The sequence below is a fragment of the Passer montanus genome, unplaced genomic scaffold (genome assembly GCF_014805655.1).
Source record: "Passer montanus isolate IOZ18808 unplaced genomic scaffold, ASM1480565v1 scaffold53, whole genome shotgun sequence".
In the NCBI taxonomy this organism is placed as follows: Eukaryota; Metazoa; Chordata; class Aves; order Passeriformes; family Passeridae; genus Passer; species Passer montanus.
In genome coordinates this window covers 8,644,960-8,659,607 of record NW_024370263.1, presented here as the reverse complement: position 1 = coordinate 8,659,607, position 14,648 = coordinate 8,644,960, and the positions used below count along the sequence as shown (strand labels likewise).

The 14,648-nt window shown below is 47.9% G+C and overlaps 1 protein-coding gene across 4 annotated transcripts in view; it reads right to left on the bottom strand.

Annotated features, from left to right (window-relative positions):
* Positions 1–14,648, bottom strand: part of MMP17 (matrix metallopeptidase 17) — a 50,556-nt gene that overhangs the window by 34,794 nt on the left and 1,114 nt on the right. The window contains exon 1 of one of the 4 annotated variants that reach the window (XM_039724841.1): positions 3,914–4,046. The exons of 2 other annotated variants lie outside the window; for them this stretch is intronic. Coding sequence is in view for 1 of the 2 variants with exons in the window: in XM_039724839.1 (XP_039580773.1) it covers positions 3,914–3,976 (63 nt within the window). In the remaining variant the exon portion in view is untranslated. Of the gene's footprint in view, positions 1–3,913; positions 4,047–14,648 lie in introns of those variants that run through there. One more of the 4 variants, XM_039724839.1, reaches the window with a different exon arrangement.

Below are 14,648 nucleotides of genomic sequence, written 5' to 3'. Positions count from 1 at the left end.
AGATGGAAGTCTGTGCTGTGTTTTCTTGGGTTATTTTCCTCTCTCTTGGTCCTGCTACAGTGAGCATTTGTGTCTGAAGTCCAGTGAGGTCAATGGGAATAAACAGGCGCTTAAGTTTTATGTATGTGACTAAATTAGCTGTTATCAAAGAGAGTGCATATTTTACTGATTGCTGAATCAAGCAACCAAATAGGATCAGCCCAACTGCCATCGCAAAGAACCTTTTTGCTTCTTCGTCACTGAGGTAAAGCCTCCTTAAACTGATAATTTTTACATTACTCAGTGGAAGGGGAAAGATGTGGAGAGCTTCCCTGAGCCCCTGCTTCCACCAACCCTTCCCCCAGACCACAGTGCTCTGTCTTGGGCTCAGGTAAGGGGCAGATGTAAAAGGAGCTGCTGAGACAGCTCTGTAGTACTGCAAATGGGAGGTAAGTGCATCCACTTGCTGTGGGCTCACTCTGAATTTGCTACTTTTCTATGTGTGTGGTGCAAGGAGCACGGACAAGCCTTCTGCTCTACAGTAAGATGGGAAATTAGGACATATTCCAAAGTACCATTGGGTTTTGCCATTAATGCTAAGGAAACCACAGCTGACATTAAGTTGAGTGCAGAAAACAGCTTAAACTGGGATTGCAACATGGTGACAAAACATTTGCTGCTAGTGGTGTCAAATGAGCTGCAGGCAAAACTTCATTTGAATGACCACCTGGATGATAAGTTTCCTCTAAATCCCTCCCACAGACAAACCCAGAACATTTGCTAATGTCAGTAAGGGGGAATGCTCTGGATCACCCTGGCACTGCCTGTGCCAGCTTGCTCCATGATGACCCAATCCTACATCGCACAGGCAGGAGCCTGCTCTAGGCGCTGTGGGCAGGCTCCGCCCTTACCTGCTGAAAACTTCCTGTCCCCCCAAAAAAAGGGCTGGCTGGTTTTGCCAAGGATATCCTAAATGACAGCCCACATCTTTCCAGCCCCATTTATACGCAACTAGGAGGTGTTGCTGCAGGGTAAATTCCCGGTTTTGGAATCCTCAGGACTTTCAGGCAAAGGTCCCACGGCTGTGGCAGGCATTGCTCTCTGCTCCTCTCCCTGCTTTTATCTGGTGTGGGAGCAAACAGGAGCAAACAGCCTCTACAAAGGGACTTTATCTTTGCTGGCAGGAAACCTTGAAGGTTAGAAGGCAGCAAGGGAAATCTGCGCTGTCAAAATCAAAGCCACAGTAATTAAACAGGCGTTCCTTCTGTCCCGGGGAGGTGGTTGGCAGAGCACTAGTTGTGAGCAGGGACTCTAGGGACTGCATACATACAACAGGAAATCTCAACACAGCGCACATCTCAGCCCCAGGGCTCTGGCTGGTGCCAGAAGCAGGGTCACCAGGCTGCTGAGCCTGTCCCACTCCTACATACCAGAGCAGTCTGAGGAGCCTCATCCTGCTGTTCAAAGTTCATCCTCACCCTGCAACTCAAAACTCACCCTTTCTTTCTTCAAATCTAAGAAAATCTCCCAGAAAGAAGGAGTGGGGTAAGAAAAGGAGCAGCTTGTAGAGCACTTCTCAGTCTGATGTGCAAAAGCCAATTACCCAAAACAGAGGTGAATCAATGGAAAAGGCCCTTGGGTGTGAGGGTAGGCAGCAGCTGGCCTTTCCCACAGCCTGGATCGATGCTGCTCTGCACTAGCATCTGCTCGCCAGATTTCTATTTGTTCCAGTGAAGGGTTGCCAAGGTGTTAAAGTCAAATAATTCACATTGCTCACAGAGTGAAAGATACTCAAGATTCAAAATTACACCTTGACCCAGTTGGGTCATTTTGCAGCAATTATCACCAATTTCTATGGTGGAAGATTGTACGAGTTCAGAGAAGGCGAATAAAAAAGTCTCGTCCTTTCTTCACCTTGCATACAAATGAAAAACAAAAGTGATCTTGCTCTTGGCATAACCATGCTTTAAAGAGCTTCACAAACATCCATTTCCTCATTTGAGCTCACACAGAAGACATATTATCTCTTTTAAATATGACTTCTCCTTGGCAGTGCACAGCCTGTTCTCTATCTGTAACACTTTAAGAAGCCAACAAGTGGTTATTTGCAAAACTGATGGTAGAAGATGGATATAATCTATTACAAACCTCAGCAAAATCAGCCAATTTCATGAGGTTTGGACATACAGCCAAATTAATCAAGTCACACAGATTATGAAATGTGAAATACAGGCCCCTGAGGTCTCCACCCACATGGGAATGATTTGGAAAATGCCCAACCATATCAAGGAATAGCAAGAAGAGTATAAAAATAATAATAATAATAATAATAATAATAATAATAATAATAATAGTAAAGCAAACAGTTTTCAACATACAATGGTTTCTCAAGCACTGATGCTCTCCCTAACTTCTCTGTCCCGTGATTTCCACTTCAACTTAATTTTCTGTCATTGCCATGCTCTGCTCTTCCAGTAATGAAGCTCAGGGAAATTGAGAGTGATGTCTTTGGGCTCTGGACCCACTCACTTCTGTCTCTTTTGCAGTGGGGCTGGATCCAACCCTTCTTCCCAGATGCTTTGGCTACCTTCTGCCTTTCCCTGCTGCCTTTCGCACAGATACTGGCACCACAGGGTCTGCTCTCCAGGAAAGCTGGCCCTGTTCTGCCTGGAAACAACTTCACTCTTTACAGGAGAAATAAACCCAGGCATTTCCTTCAACATCAAAATTATGGATTCCTCCGACTTACTTGATCTTGTTTGTGAGGTCTTGTATTCAGTCATTGGGAGACTGTTTATTTTTGCCTTTTTTTTTAATGGTTGAAATCTGTTTTAACAAAGAATGAGGAAAAATTACCTGTTCCCAGGCAAAACTGCCTGGAGCTAGCTGCAGCTTCCATCTTTGCTAAAGATAGGGAATCACACACTGAATGAGCCTTCCGGCGTAGATCACTGGGTTGGAGGGACATCAGCAGAGCAAGGCCATGTTGTGCTGGTGCTACTGAGGGAGCTGCTCACTGGATCTGGATGCATTGTTTTTGAGGGTGCAGACAGTAACCTCTCCTCTGGACACCTTCTCTCAGGTATCTGCACTCAGAGAGGTTTTTCAACAGCATCAGGCCACTGCTGAACCGCCTCCTTCAGTGGGATCACCAGGAGACCCTGCATGAGTGGAAAGCGTCCTCCAGCCCTCACTCCACAAACTGTGGCTGTTTTTAGTCCTCCCCTCTGCTCAGAGCTGTCCCTGTAGACAAGAGGACAATGGTGGGGAAGCCCTGCGAGAGAGCCTCTCAGCCACAGCATGTCTGTGCATGCCATGCTGGGCACCCTCCTTCCCCCACCCCAGCGCAGGGCTGGTACACTAACAGGGAAATTAAGCAGGCAATTTCTAAAGCTGAGAAAAAAGCAGCCACCTGGGCCCTAATAGCCAGGTCGCTTAATGACCAAAAGGAATTTTCTAGAGAAGCCAGAGAAATGCAACAGTGAATAAAAGAAACGCTAACTGCTCTGATGCATTCAGAGATTGCAGTAAAAGAGAAGCTTTCAGGGAGCTCTGAATAGTGGGTAATGCCCAGTCCTGTCTAATTAAAAGATGAAGCAGGAGATAGCTGGAGTAGTGGGTAGCAGGAAAGAGCAGGATGGGTTGGGGCTGGAGTTCAAGGTTTTTTGTGCCACAAAGAGCCAGGACAGCTGCCCATGAATGACAGGAGCATCCCCCTGCAGCCCCTCTGCCCACACAACTACTGCTGCACCTATGGGAATGGCATTTACATCACCAAATCTCCCAGGAGACTTCGTAATTCATGGCATATTACCCTACACAAAACGATCAATGCTCATATGACAAAATAAAAGCACAGGTGACTTCCCCAGGTCACAGCTCCAAAGTTCAGGATGCAAACCTGGCACCCTTGCCCTCCCCCTTTCACACCTACCATCAGCAACAGACACCAACTCTCCTTTCTGCTCTTTCTCACGGGAAGACCATCATCACTCATAATTCAATTTATAAATACTTTCGCACTGTACAGTTTCATGCTCTACCACATGTCCTAACCTCCTTTAAACGCTTCCAGGCAGCACTCCCCCTTCTCCTGGGGCTGGTAAGCTGGTTTGTCCTCAAGCTCTTCCAGGTTATTAAACTACTTTGTTAATATTTAACTACTTGTTTCCCATCAGTTAAGGGCAGAGTGCCAGGGACATAATTTATTTTCCATGTTTATTTATGTCAGGAGAGTCCTTAAAGGATTTGTTTGTTGTTGCCTCAGTTGCTGCTCGTGCTGAGGTTACTTCCTCCCCTGCTGCATTATCAGCAAGTCAGGCTTGGGGAGACTGGAGCCCACGAGCTTCCCTTTGCTGTTTTGACATTATGGAAACAACTAATTTCCCTTATGCTTCTTAATTAGGAGCAGAATCACCCTTTTCACTGGCCAATAAGCCTTTATGGCCCATGAAAAAAAGATAAGCTGAGAACCAGCAGTGGTTCCTCAGCTGAGCAGCTCTGTTTCTGCACAGTCGCCAAAGATGGGCCAGTCCCGGTCACCTCCTTTTAGGATGGTTTGAGCATGCCCTGTCTGGACTGTGATAATACAATGACAGCAGAAAGTGCTGTTATTCCCACAATGGAGTGGCCCAGGAATGAGTTCCTTCTCCAGAACCATGTGGATGGAGACCTGAAGCCCTTGAAAAATTGAGGTATTGGGATTTTCTCACCAGAGCAATTCCCCCTGCCCTCATCCTCATAGGGGAACCAGCTTGGTCATATTTTACTCCAGCTGCCACTGCCTTTATTACTACAATTTCTCAAGGCTCAGTGACAGCTGCAGCAGTCAGTTTTTTGGGTTTTTTTCTTCTATAAACAATCTATGGCCACTTTGCAAACTGAGATGCCCTCCTCTGCACCATCCCACACTCAGGGCTCCCCACCAGCCTAGCTTCATCATCCACAGATGGCAGCGAGACCCTGCAGCCTTCCCCAAGTTGTCCAAGCCAAGAAGTCACCCCACTCCTGCTGCTATCCAGCACCTTCCAGTTCTTTGGAGCATCCCAAGCTGATGTGCTGGGGACCTGGCTGCCAATTAGTTTGCTCCTTAAGGTTCAAGGTTACCCTGAGGAAGGGGAGCATGCCATATTGATTTTCTCTGGTCGCTGTTCTTGCAACCATCCAGGTAAAGAAACATTTGCTATTCTGTAACAGATCCCTATGGAAGCCATTCAAGCATCCTGCCTGCTGCAGAGCAGAGCTGGCAATTTTGCCAGAAACTGTTTTGAAGGGGTTTGCAATGTTAATTAATTTTTTGCAGTTATATCTCTTGGCTCTGAATAAGATCATAGCCTCTCTGAGAAGGTGAGCGGAGCTCCTTGTCCCTGTTCCGGCCTGGCTCTGAACAAGTCTGGCTCCCAACGCTAAATTCCCTCAGCACAGCATCACAAATATATTATTGTTCCTCCACAAAAGGAAATTAATTCAGGACTGTCAAGGCTCAGACACAGTATTGGCCTAGATAACCTACAGGCTGAGAGATGATCGCAGAGCTACAAAAAAATAGCAGATGTCCTTGCCCAAATAACTGATTCCTCTAAACACACAAGCAAAACGAGTATCTGTGATCACACAGACAGGCACGATGCAGGAGAGACAGCAAGTCTCTGCAAGGACTCTGTACGAATTCCACACAAAGTTCCCAGAACTCTGGCTTCCTTTCACCTCTGATGATGCACAGCCCCTTCCTAGGCTGGTACTGGTGACCTACCCAACATAGATGGGCTTTTATAGACTCTGCTTTCCAGGAAAACATGGAAGGGAGAGGAGTTGCTGAGTCTGGAAAATGAAGGAGACAAGTTGCTTTTAACAGTTAAAATTCTTTAGACATTTAAAAGAGACAGCTTTTTAAGGGTATTAATAAATTAAATAGAAGAGAAACATAGAGAAGATACGGAGAGCTTGAACTCAGGGGACCTGTGGGAATGGAGCTGCTGGGCAGCAGAGCCAGATCTATTGCCAGGGCTGCAAGGCTGTTCCGCAGCAGCAATGGGACACCAAGCACATGGCTCATCAGTGCCCCACAGGGCTGGAAAACCAGAACAGAGGATGGAAAACACTGATGGTACTGGGCTGGTGTTTCCTACCCAGCACAGCACCATTTCTGCCAGCTCTTACGAAGAGGCTTGGGAGCAAGGTGGGTGGCAGAGTCAGAAGCCACTTGGCACCTGCAGGTTTGCTCCAGAGCCGCTATTCATCACCACCTTTGCAGCCAGAGCTGCTGCGAATGACTCAGAGCTGGGGTTTGTGAAGGCAAGAGCCAACATGTGGGCCCTGTGGTCTCCTGGACACATTCACCCACTGACGTTTTCAGAAGATGACCAAAGCAGTGTGATGTTTTCTCAAGAAAACAGCAGAGCTGCTGCAGTTGGCAGGCTCAGTGCTTGTTCAAGAAGGAAGTTTGTACCGCCGTTTCTAAAGGTGTTTGCTATGAAGGAGATGGGAATTACTGCAGAACAACAGCAAGGAGGTGCAAAGGCACTTGGGGAACTTCACCCATTTAAAGCACAGACAGCTGTCACCATACAGGGATTCAGCCACCAAAGGGGAGCACCAAAGGTGAGCCCCTGCCCCCAGACTCAGTTAATAGCATCTCCCACAGCGTCAATACCATTAACATCAGTGACAAAGGCTCTCGGGCTGCAGCTGAAGGGGGCACGGTGCAGCCCCAGGGGACCACCCAGCACTGCTCCCTGGCCCCACGGGTGGGCTTCTAACCACCGCTCCCAGCCCAGCACCAGCACATTTTCTCGGCTGTTTTCCCAGTTTCCACAAGAGGGCATCGGCACGACACCGACGAGACGCACCTGCGTCCCCGAGCGGCGCCCGCCCGGTCCCCACGGCGGCGGGAGCCGGGGCCGGGGTCTCACCCAGGGCTTTGTCTGCAGAAGGAAAGCGGTTGATGCCCATCTCCCAGGAGATCTCGACTCTGGTGCCGTGACTCACCACGACGTTTGCTATTGCAGAAGTAAATTCCTTTTGCTCAAAAAGCGTGTTTCTTGAATAGCTCTGCCAATACCAAGGGACTGCATGGAAGGGAACAGTTGTTCCTCGGGGGTTGTGGAGGGGGTCCCACTGGCACCTCTTTTCTTCAACCTCCACATCCCCGTGCACAGACCAGGCAGGGAGCATGAACCCTCGGGAGCTGTTCCTCTGGGGAAAGAGCTTTGTCTGAAGCATGTGCTGGGCTCCTGGAAAACCCTCTTGCATAGAAAGACTTTTTTGGCAAGAGATAAACCAACAAAAGTAAGCCCCTCCCTCAGTAATAAAAATCTGAATGAGAAACACACAAAACCTACCCATCTCCAGTCTGGACTGGATACCCTTCACAAAGGAAGCTTTTGGCTTGGAGACCTGGAGCTCAGAGCTCAGTTCACCTTTCAGGGAATGATGAAGCCACTTGGTCAGGAACGATACCTCATGCCACAGAACCTGGCAGATCAGGCACCTGATGCTGTGGACTTTCGGCAGAGAAAGAAAATTTCAGTATCTTCTTGAGTGAGTTTTTAACCCAGATGAGCAGGGACAAGACTGATCAAATAAGTGTTGGCCTCTTCACTACCCATACAGGACCCTGGAGCATGACAGTTGATTTCCTCTAGATTATCTTGATCTTTCTGGACCCTGAGTGTGTACCAAAGCATAAGGTGTATCAGAAATGCCAAAACAGCAACAGATTGTCTGACAGGCCTGTCATTCTGTCATGAAATGTGACTGTGGCATCCTGCCCAAGAGGAAGGACTGGATTGCTGTACACTTGAGAGCCGGCTGAGGTCCGGCAAGATTCCTCATTCCGGAGTCTCATTGATCAGACCTGGAGGATACATTGCTGCAGCATAAAACAAATGTGGCAAAAGTCCCAAACCACCCACCTCTCTTTAGCTGTGCCTTCATACAAAACACGTTGCCATTTCACAGGTGTGTCTGTGAGGAATTTCCCATTTGTGAATCCAATATCCTCTCAGATGCGCCAGAGGGACACTGTGAGCATGATAGCAGGACAGAAATGACAAAGTAAACACAAGTAACAAGGTGGGAACAAGCCTAAGGGTGGGTGGGAGCTCCCATGCTCCCCACCACAAGCCTTGTCATAGACACAGACTTGACCAAGCACCAGCCAGGATATGACTAATGTGGAATGGATGTATTATCTCCAGAGGAGATAGCATGTGGTGGACTCAGGAAAAACATGAGAAACTGCTGGTTTTTTCTTGCTCAGTGATAAATGAGACCTAACACCCTTTCCCAACGACCAAATACATCAACTCCAGTGCTGCACGTAATTAGGTCTGGAGTCATGGTGAGATTGTCTCTAGCAGCCATGGTATCATTTTGCTCCTTGTACTTCTGTTGGGATCCAGTCACTAAACCTCCCACTAGCTACAGAAAGACTAAAGGAGCATTTTCTTGTGTTACACCTTTAATCCCAGCAGTCATCCAAGTTTTTGGTAATTATAGCTGTGGAGGAGCCCAGCAGTCACCCAGCAGCTCAGTGAAGTCACAGCTTCCATTCTGAGGAAAGCAGGAGAATCTGTCTCCTGAGATGTACTTCAACCACACTATCAGCAGTAGCACTTTTGCATGACAGCATCTCACTGAGAAAAGCAAATCTTCATGAAGGGTTAACTGATATGTAGACAGTCAAGAACAAGACCTAAAGCCTTGAACTTGCAGTATTTTGTAGTCTACAGCTCCCAATCAAGTGGATGCTTCCTCAGAAGAGCGTTTCCAGGTTTTTCTCTCAAAAGAGAACCTGTGGGAACCCTTTCCTCACATGCTGATCTTTTTCATGTTTTTGTTCCACTTGGGACCCCTCCCAGGTTCAGCTGCTCCCTTGGTCCAACACCATTCTCAGATCTTGCTCAGCCCTTGGACAGTGAAATCTCCCCAAGTCTGCAAGCAGCCCCGGAAGTTTCCTTTTGATCTCTTGGTAGTCTGCCATCTCCAGCCAGAGGCATTTGGTCGAAAGCGAAAAAGTCCAGAGCCAGGTGGTTTTGCATGCAAGCCCCAGGGAAGCTGAATGGAGGTTAAGTGCCCCTACCACGGTGCATGACAGGCAACCTCTACAAATGAAGACAAACCTGTGAGTTAAGCAGTCCACTTATCTCCCACTTCTGTTTTGGATGAGGAAGACTTTTGTCCTGTACCCTTGAAGAAGGATGTGTATAGCAAGCTGTGTCCAGGATGTAACAGCAGCACCGGCACTGTTAGATGATCTTCAGCAGCTGGGAGCTGAACCACAGAGATGCCAGTTGGGGTTTGTTATATGACAATATAATCTAAACATGTACATCACCTTAGAGCAAGGGCCCCATGACACAGGTTCACTCAAAAGATCAATGTTGTCAGGATGAAATAGAATGTGAGTCGGTGTGAAGAACTCTGCCTGACCACTGACTGTCAGAAACAGGCAGAAACTCCCTCTTGTAAAAATAATATGAAAAAAAATCCAGAATATACTGCCACTTCCGAAGTCACTGTATTTGGACTGTTGTCACCAGGAGCTGTAGGTCATCTCTAGATTTCTTGGAAGAACAATTTTCAGTGCACATGGTGTATTCTGACGCAGGAAATTCCTCAGATTTAATTGGGTTCTTTTCCATTAAATCATCATGGCTAATTAAAAAGCCAGAATCCCACCTGAAGACCACACTCTTCGGTGAATGTTGGCAATTATCCATGTCGGGTCTTCCCTCAGAACAAACCTGGTGTGAAATGCGGTTTCTCTTTCTGATCTAAAATTCTCAGGTCCTCCAGCAGCTCCTTCCCCTTGCCCCTGGCGTGTCTGCTTTGTTTTGCATTGGATTTAACTTTGCATATGTGGTTCGGTGCAGGTTTTTTTAATATAACATCAAATCTCTTAATTCTCTGACCCAGAAAACAGAGACAATCCTCACAAAAATCTGGGACAAAGAAGATGCAGCTGGCACGTGTGCAGCAGCAAGAGATTCCGAAATGCCCAAATCTACCCATTTAAAGTGATTTTGATAAAAGAAAGAATTTTGAGAACTGTTGCTGTCAGATCACAGGTTATTTTGAAAGCAAATCCTAAGCTTTCAGGTGGTGCTCTAGCCTGAGTGAGACCCTTTAAAAAGTGACAATGTGGTGGCCCGTGTTCATCATCAGCTGGGATGTGACGGCTTTTCTCTTCCATGTTGTAACCTCCACAGGGACGGCCAGGACACGAGACCCACACAGGGTACACAGCTACTCCCACAGCGTCCAGAAATTCCAGAAATAAAGGTTCCCTCAACCACAGCATGACCTTTCCCAGAGCCACAGAGCCCCGTTCCTGCAGCACTTTTGACAATGAGTAAATAATGAGAAATTAGCACATGGCCCTGATGAGTCACAGCAAGCCGCCACTGGCAGTTATGAACCTGCCAGGACAAACAGGGTGTCACAGACAGCCCTGTCCTCCAGTCTCATGGATACATCACCCATGCCACCCCTTGCCCTCCACAGAGCCAACACACACTGGTCCCACTGGTGATTCACACCCAACACCAAAACAGGAGAGTCCTGCCAATGCCGGGCAGGGATGGGAATGCATTGCATTTGGGGCTGCCTCTTTGCACGTTTACTTTAACGAGGAAGAATAACTAAATACCCAAGCTGAGTCACACAGGTAGCAATCTCCTTTCGCCCCAGGAGATTTAGGGGCAGGAGAAGACGGCAGTACAGCCCCACTAGATGCTGCCCCCAGAGAAGGGGGTGCCTGCTAGCCAGGAACATCTACCCCCAACAGCACCAAGGATGAAGAGTGAGGCCAGTGCAGGAGCTCACTGCTCCATCCCCAGCACCAACTGTAGGGAAGTCACTGGTGACAGCAGGGTTTCATCCACTGGCTCTGAACACTTCCCTATTTCATTAAAGTGGGTAATTTAGCCTGACTACCCTGGCTAGTTCCCACGGCTGGGACCACAATAGCAGCCAAGCCCAGGAGGAAACTGCATTACTGTACATGGAGGTCTCAAATCTGAAAGGAAAGGAGCAGCTCACATCAACTAAGGCTTTAATACCAGATTAAATGCTTTCACAGCAGCCTGGCTGTTTGAAAGCTTCCAGACAGTCTTTTGTCAATTTAGTTTGCATTATACTTTGGCTTCAAGAGGTACTTTAAAATGTAACCAACTTTATTTCATTATTTTTTAAATATGGTAGCTTAGCTTTCTTGAAGGGAATTCATGGACCTAGGATGGGCACTGCTCCATATGGAAAGGCATGAAGTACTTTGATGGCAGAGGGGCCAAGCAAAGCTCCTCTCTCCAAGGCTGTTTCGGGACTCTATTAAGTATTCTGTCCTTAAAGACTCGCCATTTTAGAAGGCTGAATGAAGCTCCAACTGAAATTATCAATTTTTAATTTCTCCATTAGCAGAAACAGAAGAAGTACAGTACTTTCTCCCGATACAGGGAACAGCCTACATTTGTACAAGGATTTTACTTTGAGAGGCTGATTACCCCAAGTCTTGAACCAGGACCTAAGCAATGTCTCAGGGACATGCCCCATTGGGTACTTAAATGCAGGAGTTTAGGGGAGTTCTTGGCTAACTGGGCAGATGGGAGCAAGAGAGCAGCTGGACCAGGATGCAGCCACGTGGGCAGCAGGATGGTCCTACCCTACTCAGGGCTGGGAAAACACCCCAGAAACAGCAAGGATGAGTCTTGGGCTGGCTTCTACTCTGAAATTTGGCACTTAGGAGAGGCAGGGCACGCACTCATAGGAAACTGCTGCTCCTCCTGTCCGGCAGCTCCCTGACACGGGGACACAGAGGAACCTCTGTCTCTCCCCCGGCCACCACCACATCCAGCGGGAGGAAGCGGGGGAGGGGGGCACAGCCTCGAAGGGCTCTGTGCCACCACACTATGCCCACAAATGCATCCTTGTCATTCAAATGAGAAGCGGCCACAAAGGCGAGGGCCCTGCCCTAAACAAAGAGCCACTTGGGATAACGGCAGAGGGGGACAACGGGTCCTGGTCTCCACCGATGAATGCAAATGCTTCCAAACCCTGGAAGCAACTTTTCTGGGAACACAGACAGGGCTTTGTGAGCAGGAGGCTGTGCATACGAAAGCCCCCAGGAATGCCCAGCAATCCCCAGCTGGAAAAGCGCCTTAGGGGCATGCACAGACCTTCCCTCTCACCCCTGGCCACAAAGTCAAGATAAAGCCGCTCACAGTCTTATTTTTTTCACCCATGGTCTTGCAACCAAACTAAAACTTTCCTGGCACTCCTGCATCCCTCAGCCACTGATGCCAGAGCCCATGTCCACACAGGATGATCTCAGTGATGCCATCACCACCACCCCACTGTCAACTCCTCTCTGGCAACCTCTGGGCCAGGCAAAGCAACTCCCTAAGGCAAAACATCTCCTTTGGGGCCAAGCTAGCCCAGCCTCAGGCATCAGTCCACCGCCAAGCCACCGGTTTTGCGCTGCATAGCCATGTCCCCACAACAGCAGCAATGCAGCCCAGTGGGCAGGAGCTGCCAGCAGGAACAGCCCTTACAAACCAGCCAATCTCCACGTCAGCACCCTCAGTGTTCAGGCTCCACACGCCAGCCATTCTGAAAAGCACAGCCTGAAGGTAGACCTCCCCCCAGACCTGGTACAAAGCCCAGTGAAATGAGAGCTCTCATTACTAAGTTACTATTAGTGTATAGGAAGTTTTTTGCTGCCTGCACCCCAGAGATGCCCGAGCTCAACAGCCATAAAAAGATGCAATTTGCGAATGCTGTGGTGAGGAGGGGTTGGGGGTTTACTGTAGAGGCAGCAGTGCAAAATGCAAAGTCATAAATCTCAAAGGCAGTGTACTAAAATTCAGTGAAATCATTCAAGCTCTGTTCCATCAGCTCTTTTATGTTCTCTTTGTCAGGGCAGCTAATGGAGAACAATAAAAACATTAATAATCAAGTTAGATTTATAAACTAGGCAGGATATTCCACTAGTAATGAAATCTGGAGAATCATTCCATTCCATGAGCATGCTTTGGGCAGCATGCTAACAAGAACTGCCTTAGAATTTTAGCCCTCTCATTTTGCTGAACTTTAATTTGGCCCACCATCACTGTTTCATTTAAAACAAACTCCAAGCAGGAGTGGAGCAGAAGACACAGCTCAGAGGCACAGTCCAGTTCAGCACTGAAAACCTCTAGAAAAACCTCAAGGGGTGAGCATTTGGGATATAAAAGCTTTGTCGACATTGTGCTCTGTTTACTGCAGAGAATCGCTGGATGTAATTTTCCAAGGTTAGCAGAGCTTTCTATTGGCATGGTGTCACGTTTCCTAGATTTCAAATATTTGATTGAAATGCCTCACAGATCGTTAACTTCGTAGTTGCTTCGTAAAGTGGATGTCAAATCATTCTTTAGGCTCTCGCTTCCCTGAAAGTGGTAGTTTTCTAACAAGACTTCTGAAAATATCTGGCTTCTGTGCTCCCTGCTGCTCAGTAGAGGGCATAAGCATAAGCAAACCTGATTTACATTCAACCGCTTTGGAAACCCACCAATGCTGTCTCAAGCTGGCGAGATCCTTTGCCCCAGCAAGACTATCAACAGGAGGGAGACATCACCACGACATCAATCATACATCCTAAATGTCAGATTCCTAGCCTAAATAAGTCTTGGTTTAATGTAACTCCCGTCTCCCGCAGTTCACTTCTGCTCTATTACCACCATCCCCAGCACCTTCTGCTTTGCCAGGCAGCCCCAGGTCTTCAGCAGGGTTTGGAGAGTGCTCAAATCTACTCCAGGACTAAAAAAGTACCTTAATGCCTCAAAGTTGTCATCAGTAACTAATAAGCCCCTCGAGTATTAACATTTACCCTGTAAAAGCTGAGTGCAGCTTATTCCGTAGCGAGGGTAAAAGCAGGTCAAAGATAAAGTTTGAGTTAAATTGACTGGGGCAGAATACATCAATCTGTGTGCTGTTTGCATGAAATATTAATTCCAGCTTTAACATCTGATTACAGAGGAAAGTGAATGCACCATAATGATGCAGGTATACTTTATATTCACCACATTTTCTATTCTCCTAGGAACAGATGGGGAACGAGAGGCTTTGTCTTTCCCGGCAGGTGTCTGAGCCGGAGCCTGTGAGCCGAAGCACACGCTTGGAGCCGGAGCCTGGGCAGCGGAGGCAGCGTCCTGGCGCACTGCTCTAAGCAAGCCCTGCTCGTTAGATAACCCTGTCGTGGGCAAACGCTTCCTCCCTCCCGCCTTCACAGCAATGCACTGGCAGCATTTCGAAATGCACTAAATTTCAGGGAATTTCTACAAACTGGCGGGTCCAGCCTCAGGACTGCCCGCCCACAGATGGCTTTCTGACACGCAGGTTTGACATAGTCGCGGGGCGTCTCTGAGCTACAGCTGGTATAAGCTACAAGAAACTTCTCCTCCTTCAGGAGAAAATCCTTAATTTCTTCGCTCTCAGAGGGGTGAAGCTGTATAGACCTGCTGGCACCGTGACCTGGCAGAGACGTGACCTACACTCTCCATGCCTGCTGAAACCTGCTATATCCCTGCAGATTCCTGCACCTGTGAGGGGAGAAGCAGGACCACAAAGATGTCCGCGCTGTGCAGACCCCCGTAATGAAGCCAACCCTCTACCTGCTGCCGGCACAGAGCAGC